The sequence below is a fragment of the Aythya marila genome, assembly GCF_965140915.1.
Source record: "Aythya marila genome assembly, chromosome: 3".
Lineage (NCBI taxonomy): Eukaryota > Metazoa > Chordata > Aves > Anseriformes > Anatidae > Aythya > Aythya marila.
Window position 1 is genome coordinate 119,759,625 of NC_139044.1, and position 16,931 is coordinate 119,776,555.

Sequence of the window (16,931 nt, forward strand, 5' to 3'; positions counted from 1 at the left end):
AGGTATGCCCCAGCACCATTCCAGCCCAGCAGCATGCAGAGAGGGTGGTGCACTAAAATGGCCCTGGTTTGGTGTAGCTCCACCAAGTGGGACAATGTTTTATAATCAGCAAGAATGACAGCATTAAACACCCTGCAGCTTGTCTCCCTGCCCCACGGAATGCCTGGCTCACCTTGACAGCCATCAGGAACTTGTTCCATGTGTCTTTGCTGGCTTCTCGGCCTGGACGCTTGAACTCTATCTTGTTCCTTAGCACAGGATACCCTGGCCATACAGTAACAACCTCACAAACAAGGTGAGACCCACAATGGACCCCTCCCCTGTGCACTCCATCCTTCCTTGCTATGGCCACCTGGCTAGGGCAACTCCCAATAGGCACTGTAGAGGAATAATGCTGCCTCTGGCAGATTAGAACAAGGAACGAAGTGCCCACAATGGTGGCATCAAAGGAAGATGAAGGCTGATCTGCTCTCAGCAAGGCAATCCAGTGAATCTAAAATGACAGCACCTCCCTCCTTCCCTCCTGAGCTTTGGAGCCAGAACCCTGTTCCTGAAGGCCCATCCCTGTGCCACCTCCTTCTCCAACCCACTCCTCCAACACTGTCCCCACTGTGAGGTGTGCACTGTGTGGGGGACAGTCCTTGCCAGTGCAGATAGCTTTTGTAGAAGGCAGCAAAGTGGGGACAGGTGCTACATGTGCATGTGTGTGCCCGCTCTGGCCAGCCTGGGCAGCATGTCCTAGGCAGTGCTGTGCAAGGCTGAGCAGTCATAGAAAAATAATAGTTATGTTTGAAAGAGTCATCTGGTCCAACCTCCCTGCTCAAGCAGGGCCACATAGAGCTGGTTGCCCAGTATGATATCCAAATGGCTTTTGAAAATCTCCAGGCATGGAAATGCCACAACTTCTGAGCAACCTGTTCCAGTGCTCAGTTATCCTCACAGTTAAAAAACGGGCCAATCTATCTCATCCAGCTGAACCGTTCCCTATAGCCACACAACCTCCCTACTCCTTTTACAGCATTGCCTGACTCTCTCTCAGACCTACCTGCACGATGGTCCCCACTCCCTACATATGTGTGAGGTGGCCTGGAGCATACATACCTGTAAGCACACAGGGCAGGGAGCGCACCCCTGTATTTGCTGCCACCAATGAAGCTTCATATGTGTCACGGTCATCCTGTGGCAGCGCCTGCTCCAGACGCTGGTCCATGGACATGGTAAGCACCCAGTCCCTGGCTTCCTCCCGGTTCTCTTCCTGCAGGACAGAGGCCTGGGCAACTCCTGATACTGCATGCTGTGCCACTGCCTAGCTGCTGCTCCTCAACACTAGGGAGCACACTGGGGAGAGCAGGACATGAGCATGCATGCAGGATGTGTGTATGCACATACACACTCTTGTGTGTATGGGGGTTGATGGTGGGGAATGAGTGCATGGATGTGTGCAGAAGTAAGTGTATATTGCAGAGGGAGCATGAGAAAGCATGTGTGTGTGTATACTGGTGCTGCACGTGTGTTTGTGGTGGGGAGGATGGGGGAGAGAGCTAACTGCATTTCCATCTTCTGTACTGTCACCCTTGCTCCAGTCCCTGTTCAGAAGGGACCTAAGGTATAATCACTGTTCAAGGGAGCTGAAGAAGGTAGATGATACTCACAGGCACATGTTGATGGGCTGGAAGAGGCACTTCAAAGGGAATGTCTGTGTTCTGGAAATCTGAGTGGTCCAGAGAATCCAGGTTCCCTTCTTCAATGGCCTGTGAAAGGAGAAGTGATGGAACAATAGGCAATACTATCCTTGGCATTCGCATTACAATCTGTATTCTAATGGTGGTATTACCTATGCCCCTATCTATCAGTGTGATGACTTGGCCCTCCTGGGAGGTGGCAATTTATAGCCATCCTCAGCAGTGCCAGAGGATGTATGCTCCTTAAACGCTGTACTACTCAAGCTTGCCAGTTAGCCTCAAAGGAAGGAAAGATGAAATAGGGAGCATTTTTTTCCAGCAGCTGCTGACTGCATGTGGAAGACTGGTATAGTAGGGTCTGTCAGCTTCCAAGGATTTTTGGTGTTTTATGGTAACCAACCGGCTATTCAAGGAAGGAATTGAGCATGGGGACTCAGTGCCTGATTCTTGCATCACCGTTGCTACAGCATCAAGCCATGTCTTCTTCCACTGCCAACTGCCATTCCCCTTCTCTCCCCCTCCCCCCCAATAATTTTCCTTCTGTTTGAACAGCTCAGGTGAGATCATCCTGAAGGCTGCAAGAGCACCTGCAGCCATGAAGACTACAGGCCTAAACTGTTAGGCCAACTTGCTCTTTGCTGCAACACACATGCATGGTGACTCTGGCACATGCATGGTGACATGGTCAGGGTTGTTCAGGTGCTCTGCATGGCAAGTCCTTCCACAGCTAATGCTGGGGTACCCAGCACTTGGTGCACACATGCAGAGAGAGCAAAGTGCAGGGCCCCTGCATTCTCCATCAATACCAGCTCACAAATGTGCTGCCACATTGAAACCTCAGGAGTCTCATGGCCAGGCTAAGGGTCTGTGTGGGCCCTACAGACCACTATCATTTTTAAGTGTGATAGTCTTCTCCCCCAGCAGACCATACGCACATCTGAGAGGTCCAGGAAACGGTTCAGGAAGATGAATGCCATGTTCTCCCAGTTGACTGCCTAGTGTAGAGAGAAACCCCAAGTGAGATCACACAGCTGATAGCTTATCTCCACAGCCACAACTCTCCCACTTTAGTGATGGGCTAGAAAGCCAGCATCAGACAGTAAGAACAAGCTGCTATGCTTGCCATATGTCATTATGTCTGGGTAGGTGGTCAGTCTGTAGCATCAGGATTGTCAGTAGATAACAGATGACCCAGAGCAAGGTGAACCAGTTGAAGTCCTGCATCTACAGAGCCATACAATATAATGTGGCCTCTGGTCTACCACATAGGTCCACAGTTCATGTACTCTTGCTAGTTGAGATTTGCCCTCCCACTACCTACTGCCAATCCGTGACAAAATACAGAGGCTGTCAAGATGTTTGAGGAAAGAACTCCATAAGACAGTGTCTGGCTGCTGTTGTACCAATGCAGCTCGGGGAAGACTGTGGAAGATAAAGTTGAGAAGCCCTGAGCCCAAGGTCCTCCACCTCCTGAGCTGCTCTGGTGGCAGATAGTTCTCACCTTGGCAGCTATACCAGCTTCATAGAAAGCCTTGTCTGCAGGGATGAGTTCAGTGTGGCGCAGCAGGGAAATGGACAGCTTAGCAGCCACAGTGTCCTGCAGACAAAGGGGACAGTAAAGCCATAACAGTCATCTCAGAAAAAAATAGGTTGGAAGGGATCTCACGAGATCATAAAACCACTACCTTAGAGCAGAGACCCTGCAGCCACATATTCCTGATGTGTTTATCTAACTTAAGAGACTTCACTGAAAGAGCTTTTAGAAACTTTGTTCATGGCCATTCCAGGTTGGAGGTCTCCTGCTAGAAAGTTTTTTCTTTTAACATTCATCTCCCTTGTGGTAACTAGATTCCTTACTTATCCAAGACATACAAAGAGCTTGAAAACAGATTATTTCTTTCCTGTTTCAGTAGTTATTTTCTGTTATCATCTCTTCCTTCAGTCTTATGTTCTGCCTTATAAATCTTTTTATTTTTACTAGAAGCCATGCCCAAACTCCCCTCCCATCATCTAAGTCACAGAATCATGGAATAGCTGAGGTTGGAAGGTCTCTCTGGTGATCATCTAGACCAGCACAGCGCCCTATCCTGCTTAAAGCAGGTTCAGCTACAGTAGGTTGTTCAAGTCCATGTCTAGTCAGGTTTTGAATAGTGCAAGGAATGGAAACTCTCCAGCCTCTCTAAGCAACTGGTTCCAGTGCTCAGCTACACTCACAGTAAATATTCTTTTTCTTCATAACATAAGACTTCTGGGACAGTGAGGGGTAAGAAGGAATACAAGATGAATTTCACTTTTCTGCTTGCTAGATAGGTTCTCATCTTGCTAGAACTGGGAAGGCCACCCCTCCTTCATGGTTCCAATTAGACTACCCAACACCTCAACATTCCACAACTGTGTGTCTGTATAGGTCTTCAAGATGTCAGGCTTATCTCTTTCTATCTGATAGACCTCTGTCTGGATCCCCAACACACTCAGCTATGGGAAACCACCAGTCTGCTCTATGATTTTCACTAGAATCCTAACTCTGGGAACTTTTCTCTTGTTCAGCCTGTACTGTCACAGCTCCAGTCCCACATTCATATAGGTCTCTATCACAGTTCCATCCATAATCCACGTGGATCCAGACTTCAGCAGGAACTCTGCTTTATATCATGGTCCAAAACAAATCCCAGTGCACAAAAGACTCAACAATACAGCGCCTTGTGAGGCCCAGTACACAGGCCCATGAGCTTCTAAAACTTTGTGCAAGGCCAATCTGTTCTCAAGACTATGTGTGAAACCCAGTGGCTGTCATGGCCTAGGACAACTGAAGAGGAAGCAATGTCTCTCCTGGGAAGACCAGGTTTTTGTATGATTCCTGTATTTCTATAGGTGCCTCTGCTCTCACAGGTCACTCTGACCATATGGATCCCCTTTCCCCTGGTTTATATCTCAGCCTCAGTGGCTGGGGACAGATCCCAATATAAGGAGTCAGAGAAGACTGTCTCTAGTTCCACGTACTAGTGGTGGGCTTACAGATCACTATAGTCTAATTCTCATCCATCCATGATGTGAAAGTGATCCATGAAGTGGAAGAGTGAACTATGAAGAGCCCTAAACCTGCATGATCCCGCAGGGCTCTGCACTCATGGTGTTGATTTGACAAAGGAACTTCAAGAACCTTACCAGTTGCTTCACACCCTGAGCAGCGGAGCGGGTTGCATAGTAGTGAGATATCAGCAGCATAGTCTCAAACTCTTCATGTGCTGGAGTGTTTGCCTCACTTGACTTTACTAAATTTTCACACTAAAAAAGATAAAGAGAGAATAATAAATAATAAAGGAGCATGTGAGCAGAGGGGCACTCTTCACCCACTTGAGTCTGGGAAGAAGCTGGGAGAAAGACGAATATCTAAAATACCCAGGCACCTTGAGGGATTGGAAAAGGGCTGTATCTTGAGTGCTCTGGGTCCTGCAAAGTGCTGAAGTGAGGAGTTTGTGAGAGAAGGGGAGAGCCAGTAATACTGCAGCAACTGACAACACTGGAAGCAGTGGAGATTGGATCAACAAGGGGATTTCTGGATATAGTTTGTGTCAGAGGTGGGTATTTGTGGAACAGAAACAGAGCAAAGGCAATCATGGGCTGAGGAATTTGGGGGCAGGTAAAAAGGAGCACAGGGCTGTAAGAATCTCTGGGGAGATGGGGAGGCCTATTATTTTGCAGTCTCAGTAGTCCTTTGCTTTTCCCAGGTTCTTGCCCCACTTACGTTGCCAAATATAAGATGAAAAGTGGGACTGTTGTGATAGGCTCCCATGTAGCAGTGACACGGGGAACTCTGCAAGAGCCAACATTCAGATGTGCTTCTAGAATTTGGTCTTAAGTGCAGGGTCATCTTTTTCCCTGACTTCTCTTGCCCAGCCATGTCCACCTCACAGGATCCTGTTGTTCTACTGTCTCCACTGTCACCTCTCTCCCCTTGGTTTGTGTTCTATTTCCTGTGTCATCTGTCCAGAGCCTAGTTCTTTTTCCCTGCTAGGAGCCACCAGAATGTTGGACTTTAACAGGCAATGGTGGCCATGGCCCATACTCACCAGACTGAAGAGAACATCACGTAGGTCAGCCCAGCTGGAGTAGGCCTCAGCACAGTTCATGCCAGATGCATTCACCATTTCCACAAAGAGACGCTTGTAAATGTTGAAGTTCTGCAACAAAAATGAGAGAAATCTTGAGGGACACAGCTGGTGAGTCAGAAGTTTTGAGTCCTTCTACTGTTTAGCACAGGCTTAAGGGAATGGCAGCTCTGCTCACAGGCTCACAAAGCAGTGCTACTGCAGAATGCTGGTTGCAAGGAATGCAACAGGACAAGACAGGGAAATGGGAAAGAATGTTTCCTCCAGCCAGCTCTCTCAAAGAGGCAAACATGGTTGCTTTTATTCTGGACTTGGTAGCTAAGGTGTTCAAAATCAACACAAATACTCAACACCCCTCTCCTCTGTCCCTATGTGTGATATGCTAGGGGGCTGCATTTAGTCCTCTACCTTAGGAACCTATTAAAGAATCTACAACGGTGTTGAAGTGGCTTGGACAACACCTGGCAGCCCCAGCTCTGGACTGGAAGCCTGACTCATTTAGCAGATCATAGCACTCTCTGGAAGCTCACTCTGGGATGTAATGCTGTCTTCATTACCTGTGGGTTGGCAGGTGCTCCATGGTGTACATATAGGCTCAGGGCTTTGTCCCAGCTGCCCTCCCGGATGAGGTGGGTTGCAAAGAGAGCTACATACTTGTGCAAGACCTTATAGTTCTGGAGAAGGCACACAGAAAACGGTAGCATGAGAGTCATGAGATGAATGTTTGTCAGTTGGTAGTGACAGTTTCAGATTTGTGTGCACACATCCGTGCACCTGAGTCCCAAAGGGTAAGGGCAGCTAATGACAGATACAGACTGCATGTCTTTGACTTGGGCCCCATGTGACGCCTCTAATCCTGGCTAGCTGATGCTGTGCTGATCCTTCATACCTGAAAAATAAAGTTGTCTTTCTGCTGTCCACCACTTGCCAAATGAATTCTCCCAAATATCTAACAGAAGCAGTATCTCTACAATGCGGCACCACAGATACTAGTTGTAAACTGGTCCTTAGTCTAATGAAAGAATGAATCCAAGCACTTTTGTGGACTGAAGACGTTCGTAATATGCAAGGCTGCTCTAGTCCATTACTCAAATTACTCAGATTGCTGAGGCTATAGGCCTTCTTGGAGAACTGTTCATACATATGCTGATCCTACTTTGCTAAGGACTGACTGTAGTAGGCCTACAGAAACTTTAAGTGAGATAGTATCTGTTTTGCACAGGCTTAAAATATACTACTGAGGAAGATGGCACAAGATGTGCAATCTTGTAAAAAAAATGAGCAATGGAAACAAGTTTATTAAACACAAGAGAGGACAGTGCCACTATGACATGTCTACAACTTGAACACCCAGATCTGGATGCTCATGAAACGCTAGGTGTTAGGGATGCATATTAAGTCTGGTATGTAACCTGTTTTGATAAACCTAACTTTCCCCCCCGCATATAATTGTTGTATAACAGCTGAGTCAAAAGTCATTAAGTTTTGCACTTGCTGTGGAACAAGGTTGTGCTAACACTTCCTTAAAGACACATACAGGCTAACATGTTCCTGGAGTAAGTATACTAGTATTCGTTGTGCTTTGTTGACAATAAAGCTGATTAAGCCTTATACTATAAAACTGAGTTTGAAGGTCAACACTGGTATCTCCCGAATAATTAGAACATCGTAGATAATAACTACAACAAAAAACATTCACATCATCAGAGAAGTCTGAGTCAAAAATAAATCAAGTTCATTGTTGAATGAACTTGATTTCATCAAGGACCTAAACTCAGCTTACTGCTCATTGCATTAGGAACATAAAAATACAGCACAATGCATTATCAGTGCTTGCCCAAGTTATCAATGTTTGCCAGACAAATTAGATCCTGGTACTGTATTGGAATAGCAATGCAGAACAGCTTCATTTTGGTTTTCTGTTTTTATCAATCTGCTGGGGTCATTTTTTGGCTTTCTGTCAGTAAAAATGCAAAAATGTCAAATTTGCTTTCATGATAAATAAATTTAATTTCAACTGACGCCAGGCCTCTAAAGAATATGTAGAAAAAAGGCTATCTTTTACATATCTCTGTTTCCTTAATACCTATTACTTTGAGCCTGAACAACTTGCTTAGCTTTTTTTCAATGTTCTATCAATCACAAAATTGAAACACAATGTGCTTCTGATTTCTAATGCTTCATTAATAGGTGTGCTTGGCTATGATGGAGACAGCAGAGAGGTGTTCTTTCAGCTGCTGCGGTGTCTCCCCATGGTCCTCACAAAACAGGCTGCTTTGCCCCTGCTCACCCATTCCTGATGACCCTGCTTCGGAGAACCAGGGCCCCAAGTCCATCTACTGAGGGCTCGCACAGGTACTCACCTGCTTAGCTGCAACCTCCAGACACTTCTCCCATTGCTCCTGCTCTGCATACATATCCAAAGCAGCCATGACATCTATTCCCACCAGCTGAGGATGGAAACAACTATAAACTCACTGTGCAGGCAAGGCTTCCTAACCACCTACATCTTTTCTTCAAATACCCACAGTCCCTCCCTCTCTTTGGAAGCAAAGATCATAGAATCACAGAATCATAAAATCATAGAATGGTTTGGATTGGAAGGGATCTTACAGATAATCTAATTCCAACCCCTCAACCCCCCCCCCCGGGCAGGGACACCTTCATCTTGACCAGGTTGCTCAAAGCCCCACCCAACCCAGTCTTAGACACTTCCAGGGATGGGGCATCCACAGCTTCTGTGGGCAACCTGTTCCAGTGCCTCACCACTCTCAAAGATCCAATGTGACCCATCTGGTATGCAGAAACCTCGACTCAGGCATATATAGAATCCTCACCTATGGACATTTTCAGGTAAAAGCCCCATGAGGAAGGCCCCAAGGACCTATGTCCCAGCATCCTGACATGACTCCATAACCTGTGGAACATCCCAAATACATACCGAATCTACCTTTCCTTGGTTCTTTAAATACTCCTTGTAACACTGGTCCACATACTCCTCTGACCTACTGGGCAGAAATAATCTTAATACACAGCAGATTAATAGTTCCCTGCATCAGTGCAGAAGTGCAGATTCAACTTTGTCTTCTTTGGGCTAAAGAGGACTTACAGCTGTGCCACATTTTTCATGTCTTACTGCTGGGTGCTTAGGTAGAAGGGGGAAGAAAGAGTCTGGGCAGAAATACGTGTGAGGAGAGAAAGGTATCACAGGCCTTTTCATGAAGAAGTGTATGCAAAGGAATGTAACAAGGAAATGAGAGATAGGGGTACGACAAAAGGGGATTAAGATATACATGGGATGAATGGCAATGGGGCAATAGAAGAGTGTCATGGGTACACCAGATGGGGGATATTGGGAAGGGCAGCTGTGGTGAATGTCCCCTATCAAGTCTGGGAAGATCACTGTGGGGAAAATCCAGAAAACCTGGGGAAAGCAGGACAAGACAGGACAAGGGATTATCTTGGGATGAGAGAGGGAGATGGAAGAGTCTCATTCGAGGAGTTCAGCGCATACCTGGGGTCCAACTCCTTGGCCACGCGCTTGGCTTTACTCCATTCTTCCCCTTCAATGAAGGCATCAATAGCCTCTCGGATGAGGTCCAAGTTGAGGTAGAGCTCGGCTGCCTGCAAGGCCAGAGACAGTCCCATGTGGAACAAAACCCCAAAGGCACCTTGTAGCCCAGGCTGGAGCTGTAGCTGTTGGAAATTCTCAGCACATAGCAGCAACTGAAAGTCTCTTCCCAAAAGCCTTTTTGAACAGACTGCCCAGGGAGATTGTGGGGTCTCCTTCTCTGGAGATATTCAAGGTCTGTCTGGACGCCTAACTAGGCAACCTGCTCTAGGGAACCTGCTTTGGCAGAGGGGTTGGACCCGATGATCTCCTGAGGTCCCTTCCAACCCCACAATTCTGTGATTCTGTGAAAAGATACTCCCCTTCTTTTTCCTGCCTCCTTCCAAGGCCCAGGTCTCTCACACCATTCCAGGACTTGATCCCTTCCCCTGCTTCCTATTCTCTGAGGACTCAGCACTGCCTAATGATGGATCAGGCCACCCACCCATCACCCCAGGATGTGACTAGGCCTCCTCCCCTTGGATACAGCTCTCCCTTCCTATTTCTTCCTTAGGAGCAAGTGCCAGCTCTCACCGAACTGTATTTCTTCATGGCCACCAGCTGAGGAGCCACAGTCCGTGTGACCTCCATGCTCTGTGACTGACTCAAGAACTTAATGGCCAACTCAGCAGCCTGTGAAGAGAAATTGTCAAGAACGTGAATGATAAGAGCAATTTGAGAGAGGGATGGATCTGGAAAGAGCTCATTTCCAGCTGAAAGACTGACTGTCAGGAACACTTGAACTATGTGGGGAAGAGAAGGAAAAAAGACAGTCTGCTTCAGCAACTCGGAGAAGCAAAGTCCAGCTACTTTTACACACGGGAGATGATTAGACAAGAACATAATCATTACTGAGGTTGGTAAAAGGACAGGTTAATAATGAAAAGTATGAGCAAGAACACAACTCAAAGGTTGATGGACATGGTCCATGAGAAGATAGGGCACTTGTCTAGCCAATATCTAAGTCATAAAGTCTAGTTTTTCAGTGCAGGGAGATATGGGCATAAAGATATTGGCATGCTGCTGGAAGTGGTGCCAGAGGAAGGATGTCAGCACAGCACAGGAAAAGTGGACAGTCCATTACAGGCTTAAGAGAATGGTCATTAAATGCTTTCAGTCCCTACAGTCACTGGGGCATGCAGATCGTCTCTTGAGCCCTGCAGGTTGTGGGAGTCCTCCCAGATAGTATATCTGATGAAGGAAACCATACCTTCAGCAAACACTTCTCCATCAGGATGCTGTTGTTGGAAATCCGCACTTTCAGGTAGCAGTCCACTGCCCTGGCATATTCCCCAGCCTGCTCCCACTCCCGTGCTTGCTCCAGCAGTCCTTCTGTTCCTCTGTAAGGAGGAATGCAGGCTGTGAGCAAGACTGTGATACTGCCATGCACATCCTGTAAAGAGTGTGTAATGCATGGGCAGGAAGCTGCAGAGCAGAGCTAAGTCAGAGACCTCAGAGAGGAGAGGGGGCTGTGCCAAGGAATGCACACAGCTTAATGCTGAGGAGAGAATTGAATAAGGATCATGGGGAGATGAACTGGCAGCACAGAACACCTGTGAGATCTGTAAATGGCAAGAAGACACCCAAGAGACCTTGCATGATAAGAATAACCCTGAAGTCTCTCAGAACAGGGAAGAAAGATGTTAGCAAACCAATGGAGGAAGAAGCCTAGGGTCCTCAAGAAGGTAAAAGCTGTATGACAGGGATGCAGTCAGGCTATCTCTGTAAGGCATCAAATCAATGGCTTAGCGAAAGAGCAACCCATCTGTTATGTGCAGCCTGAGCACAACATTACTTACCCGGAGCCCTTCTTGGCAGCCTCCCTGCCACACTCTTCCTGTAACTCCTCTAGTCGACTAGGCACATATTCCTTGCAGATCCGCAGGGCTTCACTCCACATGTCAGCCTCCTGCAGAAGCACGCCAGAGAGAAGAAACTTTCACCAGTTCACATCACACTTCTAGCGTCACCACACATCTGGCCTCTCACATCATCTTGCCAGAGGATCCACTAGGGGAAACAACTACAGCAGAACCATCTCAGCCAAATTCTCAGCCAAAATGGCACCTATGTCTTTTCATGCACCCAGGCAACCTCAGGGGAAAGTTTGCATTCATTCTAGCTACCTCTATGGAATGGACACTTATAGTTCCCAAAAACGCTCTCTCATGCTATATTATTTATGCCCAACCAATCTGGTGGCCTTATGTGATGTAGTGACTGCAGATGTCCCACTCCTGGAAGTGTTCAAGGCTAGGATGGATGAAGCCCTGAGTAACCTGATATGGTGGGTGGCATTACTCCCTATGGAAGGAAGGTTGGAACTGGATGATCTTTAATATCCCTTCCAACCCAAGCCATTCTATGATTCTATGATCCTTGAAGCCTGCTCATGGCCTTCTGGCAGGATACTTCCTCTGAGAGTTAAGTTATGCTGTGAAATTCTTACCAGTTTAGTCTTATAAGAGCAGGTCAGATTTATTTTTTACTAGTAACTACTTGAGTAAATGTTCCTCTTTGGCTACTAAGCTGATAGTGAGAACTGGGAGCTGGATTTTACTCCTCCTCCATACAAATTGGGCTCTCAACCAGTGAGGAAGACAGGGATATTACCACAGTCAACACTCACCTTGTAGTACTTTATTGCCAGCTCAGGTTTCTGTGCTCGCAGGAGGAAGGCCTCTGCTTTCTGGAATTCTCTCTGCTCAAAGGCAAATCGTGCCTGTCCCACAAGCACATCAGCCACACTGTCTGGGTCATGAGCTTCAGCCACACGTTGTGCAGCATCCCAGTTCTGGTTATGCACAAACCTAGGTGAATCAACATGAGATGTAATAAGAGACAGCAAGGAGCAGACTAGTGCTAGAGAAGCAACCTTACTAGCACCATATAGGGAGCGCAAATGCAGCAGTCCAGAATGGAGAAGGCTACATACATCAGCACTGCCTCTTTGGGTTTTCCAGCTTTAATGAATTCTGCTTCAGCCTCCTCAAATTTGCCCTAGGAGAGAGAAAGGAGTTTGCTTGCATGCTAGCCTCCCCTGATACCAGCGCATGAGCTCCTCTACTTACCATGAGGCAGAGTGAATTTATGAAACAGAGAGATGTGTGGAAGCTTGGGGCTGTAATTGTGGAGGCAGGCAGTGACTGCAGACACAAGTGTCTTTTGCAGCAGTCCTTAAGGAGAACCGTTCAATTATCTGAGTGACCAAGGAATTTCCACCTATTCCAAGGGGTAAAATTACCTCATCTTCTAGGAACATGGCATACTTTAAGTGTATCTCTGGCATCTTCTGCTTCATGGAGAGACGGGCCAGTTCAAAAGCAAAATCAAAGACGCTAAAATGAAAGAGAAAATGGAGTGATAGCAGGACTGTGTGCTATGAGGGCATGCCTTCATCAAGAGCAAGATATCAAGTAGAGCACAAGACATCGGGAGAGCAGAAAGGTGAAGATGGAGGGTCCCAAGTGAATAGGCACTACCCATTATTCCTGTTCCTGACCAGAGACTAGGAGCTTTTACATCCCCCATTACGGAAATTCAGCTCCTTCACACTTGCTACTAGTGCCAGAGCCCTTTGGTTCAACTCTAAAGGGTGGTCACGAGGTTCCCAGTAGCCCAGTAAAGTGGGAGAGCTGGGGGAGAGCAGCAGCATGAATGGCAGTGCAGACAGATGGCTGGGCAGATGCAGAGTGGGTCCAAATCAATTCTGACAAGCAGTTAGTTACGGTGACATGAAGAATATCTCCACCTGCGTTCAGAAGCTCTAACAAGAAATCTCTGCTCAAGTTAAAAGGAAAACTGCTTTTGCCTGTCCTGCTCAGACCTGACATTCATGAGACTAACAGGTGGACAAGACTTCTCTGTTAACTCTTCTGTGCCAAGGACAGAGTGTGAGGACTTGCAGGGCAGGGGCAAGGAGGAGAGCAGGGGGAAGACATGCCATATCCTGGACCTGCAGCTATCACATGCATAACATTATTTATTTTGGGCCATTCCATCTTTCTTGGCTTAAGCAGGTGGGAGAGAAACACTGGGTTGATAGACCTGCTTACCCGCTGTCCGCTGCATGGTCAATGGCCATCTCCAGAAGTCCAAATTTACTGAGGAGTTTCACAGCTGCCTCTCCACCCAGGCTCTTTGCCCACATATAGGCCACATGCTTATAGGAGTTTGTCCCACCATGTGCCTTGGCCACCTATCAAAAGCAAAGAAAGTGGAAAAACCCAATGCATCCATTTCTGTTTCAGCAGGCTGAGCCAGGACTCCCCTTTTACATGAAGCCTGTTCTCTTGAGGGAGCACCAAAACCAATTGCTCCCTCCCTTTTGTAGCCCCACTGGACTGGAGAGAGTGAGACAAAAGCTTACGTGGTAAGAAAGGAAGAAGAGGCTTCTGGTCAAGGCCTGCTTTTGGGGTGCAATGCTGCAGAGCAGTTAAAGGCAGAGCAGTGGCACAAGGGCATCCAGCATTGCGCTACATTATGAAGCTAGATAGTGTATGCCAATACTTCACATTTTGTGATGAATATAGACAGGGCAGTTCCTACGGGGACCCTGTGGGCAAAGTCTGATCTCTTTGTGGTGGGATAGCTGTGAAGTGTTTATTACCCTGTAGGCTTCCTCCCACATGTCATTCACTCTGTACATGTTTACTGTGGCCTTCCAGTCCTTAGCTTCTAGGTAATGGTACTCAGCCTCCTGTAAACGTCCCTCTGCCTCCAGCTCCTGCAAATTGAGGAAATAAATTAGTGACGCTCTTGTTTCTACTTGGCCTAGCTGATCCTCTGCCATGAGATACACTCACCTTGCCCAGATGTAGGTGTGTATCACTGAGTAAGTCCTTGTGGTACTTGGCTACCAAGCAAACCATCTCATCATACATCTTACACTTCTTGTACATAGTGATGGCCAAATCAGGTTCATCCACAGTGATATACAGCCTGGAAATGCAAGCACATTCAAATGACTCAGCTGATGGCATGACCACTGTCTACATTCTCTTTGCATCTTTCCCAGTTAGGACTACATCCTAGGCACAATATCAGAAGGTATGATTGGAGGACTGTGAATGCGGGAATGATAAACTCCCAGACAACTCTAAACTTGTGCACTACGGGGAGCCTGATGGAATTCAGCCCAGGCTACTCAAAGAGCTGGCTGATGTCATCACAAGATAATTATTTTTCAATGGTCTTGGGAATCTGAGAGGTCCTAGTTGTTTGAAAGATGGCAAATGTCCCAGTTTTCAAGAAGGGCAAGAAAGAAGAACTTGGTAATCACAAGTCTGTCAGTCTCAATTCAGTGCCTTGTGAAATTCTGGAGAAGATTATTCTGGGAGTTACTGAAAACACTTGAAATGAAATGCAGTAACTGGTCATGGCCAACATGGGTTCAGGAGTGGAAAGTACTATTCAACAAAACTTTAATTTCCTTTTATGACAATGTTATTTGCCTAGTTGACCAAGGGAAGCCAGCTGATGTAAACTTTCTGGATTTCAGCATAGATTTTGATACTGTCTCTCACAGTTTCCTTCTGGACAAAATGTCCAGCATACAGCAAGACAAATACATAATATGATGAGTGAACAATTGGCTGACTGGTCAGGCTCAAATGTTACATCAGGCTGGCAGTCTGTCACTAGCTCCGTTTTAGGCCAGTTCTTTTTAATGACTTGGATGCAGGACTCAAATGTATACTAAGTATGTTTGCATATTTCCCTACACTGGGAGGAGCTGTTTTCTCCTATGAGGGTTGAGAGGCCTTGCAGAGAGATCTTGACAAATTAGAGGGCTGAGCAATCACCAACTGCATGAAGTTTAACAAGAGCAAGTGCTGGATTCTGCACCTGGGACAGGACAACCCTGGATATATGTACAAAACGGGAAACTAAAGGCTGGAGAGCAGCTCTATAGAAAGGGATCTGGGAGCTGATGCTCACCTCTCTGCTTCTTTGAACTTGCCCTGCTTCTCCATCTCTTGGGCCTGGGTTATGTAGAGAACAGATACATCTTCCTGGCTCATACACTTGATTGCCAGCTGCCAAAAGAAACACACATTGGATGAACTACAGCACACTGCATAGTAATTTCTTGACACAGAGTAGATAAGGAGAAAATGAACCTTATTCCCACTGTGAACAGGTGTATATGCTATATACTCTGTAGAGAATTGTTTGTCATTTGTCACTGTGATCAAAGTACACAGGACCAAGCCTCTTGGAGAGTACTATTTGTGTCACAGATGGAATCATATAGGACTGCTGATGTAAAGTGGGGCACACACATAGGTTGTGAATACCAGGGACTCATTTCCTAATAGCTGCCAGATGCCCCTACACTGATCATTTAGGATGAGTGCTTGTTGATCAAGTGTTGGCACACAAGGCCACTTCCTGACAAATTACAATTCACAAAGTAGGGTGAGGTCCCCAGAAGCTTTGGCTTCTGACTTTACCTTATGAGCTTGTTCCCAGAGCCCAGCCTGTGTGTACATGTCAATGGCATCCTTGGTTTGGTCTCCTTTGATGTACAATTCCTCTGCAACCTGTGGGAGTGATGACCATGATCAGCAGTCCCAAGGGATATAGAGCAGCAATGACTGCACGATGTGGCCTCACCTGATACTCCTGTAGCGCTGCATAGTGCTGGGCAATCTTGGGATAATATTTGGCTGCTGTTTGTTTGTCCTGCAAGTCCAAAATGTAAATGGCCTTCTTCCACTGACGGGCTCCCAAGGCTGCCTCGATGGCCTTAATGGAGCACCTAGCATCAGAAATATAACTCTTTACAGACAGCCATCAGTCATCTCCTCCAGCTGAGCTAAGCCAAGGAGACCAAAGTGGTCTGCTGCTTGATTCTTCTTGCCAGGGTAGAGCAAGAAGGACCTGAATAGCTTCACAGCAGAGAGAAAAGCAGCCCACAGGATGCATGAGAGCAAAGGTCTGGAACACCAGCAAAGCTAGGGGAAAGAGTGAAGAACTAGGACAGTGAGGAAGAGTAATCAGGGCTGACAGACCCTGGGAGAAATATGGTGAGAAATCCATGGCTGAGCCAGCAGAGACTGCATATAAGCACCAATAATGGTAAAATGGCAAAATGGGGTCAAAGGGGCTTAATCAGGCTTTTTACCCTGATGACTTAAGCAAACAGTATTAACTTCATAGCCCGCTAGGTTATACTGCTGCTGGTTATACAGCCACCACATGCGCCCACCTGGCTTCGATATAATGGTTAATGGCAGCATCCAGCTGTTTCTGCTGCACCAGATGGTCTCCCCATGCCTCCTCCAGCTTCACAACTTCTGCGGGAAATGCCAGGCGAGCCAACTCCACTGCTGTAAGGGGACATGATAGCTGTTATGCTGCATCCATCAAGAAAGCAGAACTGTGTTCAACATGGGCCTTGGATGGGGGAATGTGTGGAGGAGGGGGGTGGCGACCCATCTAATCTGCTTCAGCTTCAATGGGCTACCCAGCAATATGGATCAAACCCATGCTGGTACAATGCCTTGGGGAACCCATGCATGATCA

General features: G+C 46.9%; 1 protein-coding gene across 5 annotated transcripts in view; it reads right to left on the reverse strand.

Moving 5' to 3' along the window:
• Window positions 1–16,931, reverse strand: part of IFT172 (intraflagellar transport 172) — a 39,281-nt gene that overhangs the window by 453 nt on the left and 21,897 nt on the right. For 2 of the 5 annotated variants that reach the window (XM_082758126.1, XM_082758129.1), the window contains exons 24-47: window positions 16,615–16,735; window positions 16,020–16,164; window positions 15,857–15,946; window positions 15,342–15,439; window positions 14,207–14,342; window positions 14,011–14,127; window positions 13,457–13,599; window positions 12,646–12,739; window positions 12,337–12,401; window positions 12,031–12,211; window positions 11,201–11,310; window positions 10,612–10,741; window positions 9,936–10,034; window positions 9,306–9,415; window positions 8,733–8,796; window positions 8,155–8,241; window positions 6,349–6,465; window positions 5,753–5,863; window positions 4,848–4,967; window positions 3,184–3,279; window positions 2,618–2,677; window positions 1,653–1,751; window positions 1,102–1,255; window positions 173–264 (exon numbers count right to left, since the gene is read on the reverse strand). In XM_082758126.1, the coding sequence (XP_082614252.1) occupies window positions 173–264; window positions 1,102–1,255; window positions 1,653–1,751; window positions 2,618–2,677; window positions 3,184–3,279; window positions 4,848–4,967; window positions 5,753–5,863; window positions 6,349–6,465; window positions 8,155–8,241; window positions 8,733–8,796; window positions 9,306–9,415; window positions 9,936–10,034; window positions 10,612–10,741; window positions 11,201–11,310; window positions 12,031–12,211; window positions 12,337–12,401; window positions 12,646–12,739; window positions 13,457–13,599; window positions 14,011–14,127; window positions 14,207–14,342; window positions 15,342–15,439; window positions 15,857–15,946; window positions 16,020–16,164; window positions 16,615–16,735 (2,639 nt within the window). Of the gene's footprint in view, window positions 1–172; window positions 265–1,101; window positions 1,256–1,652; window positions 1,752–2,617; window positions 2,678–3,183; window positions 3,280–4,847; window positions 4,968–5,752; window positions 5,864–6,348; window positions 6,466–8,154; window positions 8,242–8,732; window positions 8,800–9,305; window positions 9,416–9,935; window positions 10,035–10,611; window positions 10,742–11,200; window positions 11,311–12,030; window positions 12,212–12,336; window positions 12,402–12,645; window positions 12,740–13,456; window positions 13,600–14,010; window positions 14,128–14,206; window positions 14,343–15,341; window positions 15,440–15,856; window positions 15,947–16,019; window positions 16,165–16,614; window positions 16,736–16,931 lie in introns of all 5 variants that reach the window. The other 3 variants (XM_082758125.1, XM_082758128.1, XM_082758127.1) reach the window with 2 other exon arrangements.